This window comes from Vombatus ursinus, unplaced genomic scaffold (genome assembly GCF_900497805.2).
Source record: "Vombatus ursinus unplaced genomic scaffold, bare-nosed wombat genome assembly UNPS02008996.1, whole genome shotgun sequence".
In the NCBI taxonomy this organism is placed as follows: Eukaryota; Metazoa; Chordata; class Mammalia; order Diprotodontia; family Vombatidae; genus Vombatus; species Vombatus ursinus.
The window spans coordinates 3462019-3468136 of NW_020948774.1; the positions used below are offsets into that span (position 1 = coordinate 3462019).

General features: G+C 35.1%; 1 protein-coding gene across 1 annotated transcript in view; it reads right to left on the reverse strand.

Annotated features, from left to right (window-relative positions):
- The window catches only part of LOC114034425 (E3 ubiquitin-protein ligase RNF213-like), a 56086-nt gene that overhangs the window by 624 nt on the left and 49344 nt on the right, over positions 1–6118 (reverse strand). Inside the window, exon 9 of the mRNA XM_027850110.1 lies at positions 1868–2154. Within this exon, the coding sequence (XP_027705911.1) occupies positions 1868–2154 (287 nt within the window). The remainder of the gene's footprint in view (positions 1–1867; positions 2155–6118) is intronic.

The following is a 6118-nucleotide window of genomic DNA, read 5'->3' on the forward strand; positions in this document are numbered from 1 at the left end:
TAGAAATCTGTCTTACCCTACAGGAAAATAGGAGGGGAAGAGGACAAGAGAGTAGGGGAATGATAGAGAGGAGGGCAGATTGAGAAAGGAAGTAATCAGAAGCAAATACTTCTGAGGAGGGACAGGGTCAAAAGAAAGAATAGAATAAATGGGTAGGCGGGACAGGATTAAGGGAAATAGAGTTAGTTTTTCACAGCATGTCTACTATGGATGCGTTTTGCGTAACTGCACATATATAACCTATATTTAGTTGCTTGCCTTATCAATGAGGGTGGGTGGGGAGGGAGGAAGGGAGAAAATTTGGAACCCAAAGTTTTAAAAACACATGTTTAAAAAAAAGTTTTCACATGCAACTGGGAAATAAGAAATACAGGAAATGTGGTACAGAAATCCATCCTGCCTTACAGGAAAACTGAAGGGGAAGGGGATAAGAGAAGAGGGGGAGAGATAGAAGGGAAGGCAGACTAGGGGAAGGGGTATTTAGAATGCATGCCATCTGTGGGTGGAAAGGCGAGATGGGGTGAAAATTTGGAACTCAAAATCTTATGGAAGTAAATGTTGAAAACAAAAAAAATTAATAAAAATTACCATAAAAAAAAAGAAATTGAGAACCCATTTTTCCATAACAACGTTACACATAATGACTAGTTTTCCAAGCTAGCCTGCAAAAGTCTAGTTAGTGCAAAATGTAACTAAAGTAAATTATTATACTAATTACAATAGTATAATATAACATAATCATTATGTTTAACAAAGTTTTGAATGGAAAATATATTTTCATCCACTACTGGGAACACATTTCCATCATCACCCCCACCAGATCAAGGACTCACCGTGCTCTTCACTACTATTGGTGGGTGACTCTCATGGCTTGGGAAGGGGTTGAGAGGAATAAGGATAGTGAGGAGCTACGGTCTATTACCAATGCCTTTGGAAATGAGCAAGACATTTGTTCATCCAGGCTCTCTGGTTACCCTTTGGTCCTGAAACTGGGAATCAGAAAACCCTGGGGTCCCAATGCCAGCTTTGCTATTTATCACTTTTGTGTCCTTGGGCAAGTTGCTTTCCTGCTCTGGGCTTCAGTTTTCAGAAATAAACAATAAGAGCTCTATTAGAGGAGCAAAAGGTCAGTTTCAGCTCTAACATGCTATGCTCCTGTCCTGATACTATGATGGGTCCCACAAAATAGCCTTCCTGCTTTCCTTTTTCTCTACTGCCATCACCTTTTGCTTCAGACTAGAGACTCTCCTTCCTTAAGCTCCTACTGGACATTAGACAGCCTCATTTCCTTTCTGCTACTGGAGAATGTGTGTGACCTTAAGGTTTGCTAAGAGTTTTTACAGCAAACAATAGCTGGAAAAATAGACAAGAAATAAAATGCTTCTTACACTTGACCTGACCCTGAATACTAGTTAATATTTCCCCAACCCCAACTTTTAGAATCTGTAAGGAAAGACATTCACACATAATGATAATGCTCCACTATTAGGTAAACAAACATCCAAAATAAGACTCAAATACATCTCAAAAGAAAATCCATATTCAGTATGCTGGTCATTCAAGGTTCAGGCTAGACCATCATTGTAGGAAAGAAAAAGCAGCTATGGGGGGTTCTCTTCCCATTCCCGATAATTTTGTCTGAGCAAATTTAACCCTGGAAAAGGTAGAAAGCAGAAACCAAAGCTAAGGATATGGAAGGAGGTGTCCTATGGTCTACTACTTCAAGCAGGGAATATGAAGGAGGAAAAAAAGAATGAAATATTGGGTGGTGACAACTGGGAGGAACGTGTAACTCCTGTGAGTGGTATAAAGCTAAGAATAAAGCTTACACTTAATCTAGAAAATGCAAATCTATGTAACTGAATACCTCTTCTTCTCCATATCCTAAAGATGACCATTGCGTTAACTGCTCTTCATAAACCACAGGCTGCTTGACCACAAAATAAAACTGACAAAACTGGCTGAAAAAGTTTTTCAAATTAATGGTGTTCCAGGAGCTGAGGATACTGAAGATATTCTCCACCATAACTCTGGCTGCAATGAACTTTCCTTTTACAACCTTCTTTCTATCGTCATCTGTAAAAATCCCCTTGAGCTTCATCATCACGTTTTTATCGTGCTTCATACAAATTATATCATCATATTGGTGCCATTCTGTGAGTAAAAGAAAGAATTGTGGTAAATAAACATAATTAAGAACAATTTTTTTTGGTTACTCCAAAGTTAGATGAATTCAGACTTAATTGGATCCCAAAGAAAAAGTTTGTAAATTATGTTTAAATAAAATCTAGGGGACTGTCTTTGGTCATCCAATATATCTGACATCAGGGCACTGTGTTTAAAAATGCAAAAATAAGTTTTTTGTCTTTTAAGACATTTTGATCAAGCTTTTTCTATCACAGCCTTAAATGCAATCAATTTAGGATTTCAGCAATTTGTTTAAAAATGTATATTACCATTGTGAAAGTTGTTTTTATAAATAACGTTGGTAAAAGATGTGAGAGACAAACAAAGCCAATGCAACCAAGATTAGGAGGGAAGCAGAAAACTGGGAAAGAATTTTTACAATCAATGTCTCTGATAAGTGCCTCATTTCTAAAATATATAGAGAATTAAGTCAAATTTATAAGAATACAAGTCATTCCCTAATTGATAAATGGTCAAAGGATATGAACAGGCATTTCTCAGATGAAGAAATTAAAGCCATCTATAGCCATATGAAAAATGCTCTAAATCACTATCAATTAGAGAAATGCACAACAAAACAACTCTGAAGTACCACATCACACCTAGCAGATTGGCCAACATGACAAAAAAAGGAAAATGATAAATGTTGGAGAAGATGTGGGAAAATTGGAACACTAATGCATTGTTAGTGGAGTTGTGAAATGATCCAACTATTTTAGAGAACGATTTGGAACTATGCCCAAAGGGCTATCAAAATGTGCATGCCCTTTGACCCAGCAATAGCACTTCTAGGGCTGTATCCCAAAGAGAACATAAAAATGGGAAAAGGACCCACATGTACAAAAATATTTATAGTAGCTCTTTCTGTGGTGGCAAAGAATTGGAAATTGAGGGGATGCCCATCAACTGGGGAATGGCTGAATAAGTTGTGGTATATGAATACAATGAAATATTATTGTGTTATAAGAAATGATGAGTGGACAGACTTCAGAAAAACCTGGAAAGACTTGTATGGACTGATGCTGAGTGAAGTGAGTAGAACCAGGAGAATGTTGTACCCAATAACTGCAATGCTGTACGATGACTAACTTTGACAGACTTAGCCCTTCTCAGCAATGCAAAGATCTAAGACGCCTCCAAAAGTCTCATGATGGAAAATGCTATCCACATCCAGAAAAAGAACTATTGAGTTTGAATGCAGATTGAAACATACTATTTGCTATTTTTTCTTCTGTTTTGTTTTGTTTCCTCTTTCCTGTGTTGGTTCTAATACTTCCTTATAACATGACTAATGTAAAAATATGTTTAATAAGAATATATATGTATAGCCTATATCAGATTGTGCGTCTTGCGGAGGGAGGAAGAGAGGGAAGGAGAAAAAAATTTAAAACTCAAAAGCTTATGGAAGTGATTGTTGATAAATCAAAATAAATTTTAAAAAAAGAAAATTTTAAAAAAAGATATGAGAGAAATACCACTCTCTTGATTTATAAATTGTTAAGTGTTAACTTTCCAGATTTTGAAAAGTGAAAAGTAGCAGGAAAGAAAGGAAGGTGAGTATGACTTAATTTGGAAAACTGTTTTTTAGGCAACCTAACAGATCTCTATTGTTAAGTGGGCAGTCAAGCCTTTTGTAAGTTGTTAAAAGGTTTGAGAATAAAAATGGAGGACGGGGTAATATCAGGGCCACATGCTGCAAGCCCCTCTTGATCCTGAAAAATTGCGTTGGATGTCTGTGCACCAGCTTCAGATGGGCGAGTTTGACTCCTGTGTAAGTAGAAAGATTTACAATAAAAATTGATTTGAAAGCCAATATGGATTTAATTGTTAAGAGACTTAAGTAAATATGCTATAAAGAAAAAAAGTCAATAACATTGAGTTTTTGCTTTTGTGGCATATTGGTAACTGAGTTAGGGTGCCAATGTTTTAAAATTTCAGGATCTAGCTCCATGCTTAGGTTAAAGGAAAATGATGTGATTTCAGTTAAGAACTTGAAATTGCAAAGGAAAAGATGTTTAGAAATCAGTCTTTAATTAGCTTTGGTCTATGAGTAAGGTCAGATAAGAATCTGGTTAGTCTTGCCCATCCACCTTTCAGGATAATCTATAGGAGACCCATATTAAATTTAACACTATATAAGTACTGGATTTGGTAAAATTATTGGTTATTTTGATTTGTGGTTATTATACAGGATCTTAGATGTTTCTTTGTACTGTTCAAACTGAGAATTATTTCATCAACTCACTCTGTGAAAAGCTCGCAAAGGCTCTGCCTGGAATAACTGGCCACAGCTTGCCAGCAAACACCTTAGAGCTATCTCCCTGGTAAAAGAGATTAGTCATCCAGAATCTTAGGGTAAAAAATTCCAAAAGCAGTAACTTACAACACTTAGCCCAGCACACTTTAAGCTAACCTAATGATAACAGGTATGAATTCAAACTGCCTGTAAAACTTTACATGTATTTCTAAGTATGCGTCTATATTGGGAACTTGCGGCTGAATACTTAGGTCAGCCCCTCATCTGAAAGTCTTAAAGATAGATAAAGGAGGCAGGGGATTGAGAATTTATATAACTCCTTAAGGAAGTAGAGAACAAGGTTATAAAGAGGTAGAAATCATCACCACATGATTTTTAAAAAAGAAACGTGAATTTAAGGATAATAATTTTTTTTTCTTTTGAAAGTGCTATAAGTACTGGGCCTTGGAGAGTTAAATGTTACCATTAGCAATTATAAATCCAGATTTGATTTGATTTGATCTGAAATTTGTCCTTAACGAAATCAGAATGTGGTTTGAGTGTGTTCTCTTATCAGGATAATTATGACAAATCAAAACATAATATAAAATATAATTGCTATTTGGCATCAAGAAATTTACTAGCTGTAAGACCCCAAGCAAGTTACTTTATGTCCATTTATTACAAATAATAAACTTCAGTTTATTATTTTGTAAGAGGATAATGATAGCACCCACCTCCCAGGATCATTGTGGGGATCATATAATTCTAAGTGCTTAACACAGTGCCTGGTATAGAGCAAATGCTATATTATTAACTGTTTCTACTATTTCTTTAATTAGATGTAATTGTTTCATACTTGATAACTTCATATAGAGTTTTAGATGTATACATCTAAGGGATCAATATACAATGCCAATGGTGATGAGATGAATGATTTTCAGTGTAAAGTAATTTGGAAATGCATTCAACTAAACTGAGGTCACTTGATTAGTAATAAGTTTTGTTTCAAGTTTCAAACACACAATGTTATTTATGGTTTGTTATTTTTCTAAATTTTCTTACAGTCTGAAATTCGGTAAACTACTATTTCAGCTATATTGTTACAAAAGCAACTTCTCTTATAATCTGGATTTATTAGATTAAGAATTGTACTGTTAAAAGAAGGTTAAAAATGGGTTAGAAAGCTATTAGGTCATTTTATTAGCCCTACTGACCACATGCTGTAATATTCTGAAGTACTGTAATTAAGAACTTAACAAACTTCCAGTTTTGCCTACACTTAAGAAGAAGTTCCTTCTAAAATTATTTGACTATCACTTTTGAAAATTATAAGATTGTTAACTAAGTTATTTGGAATTATTGTTACAATGTTAAAACTCATCAAGTATTTACATAAGTATTTTAAAAGGAAACTTGATAATCTGTGAGAAAAGGTACAAAGAAAAGGCCTTGTAAAATCTTTTTGTTAAGTTACGAGGATTCTTGGAACCATCTAGTAACAAATTTTTTATCAATCCTACAAAAGTGTTTTCTGTGTTGTGGAACTCCTACTGAGTAAATGGGATACAAAAAATCCTTGTACAAAATGGGGGCAGAAATTTTCAGGCCTGCTTATGATGTACAGTGTATGATGCAAAGTGTACTGTGTGTGTGTGTGTGTGTGTGTGTGTGTGTGTGTGTGTGTGTGTGTGT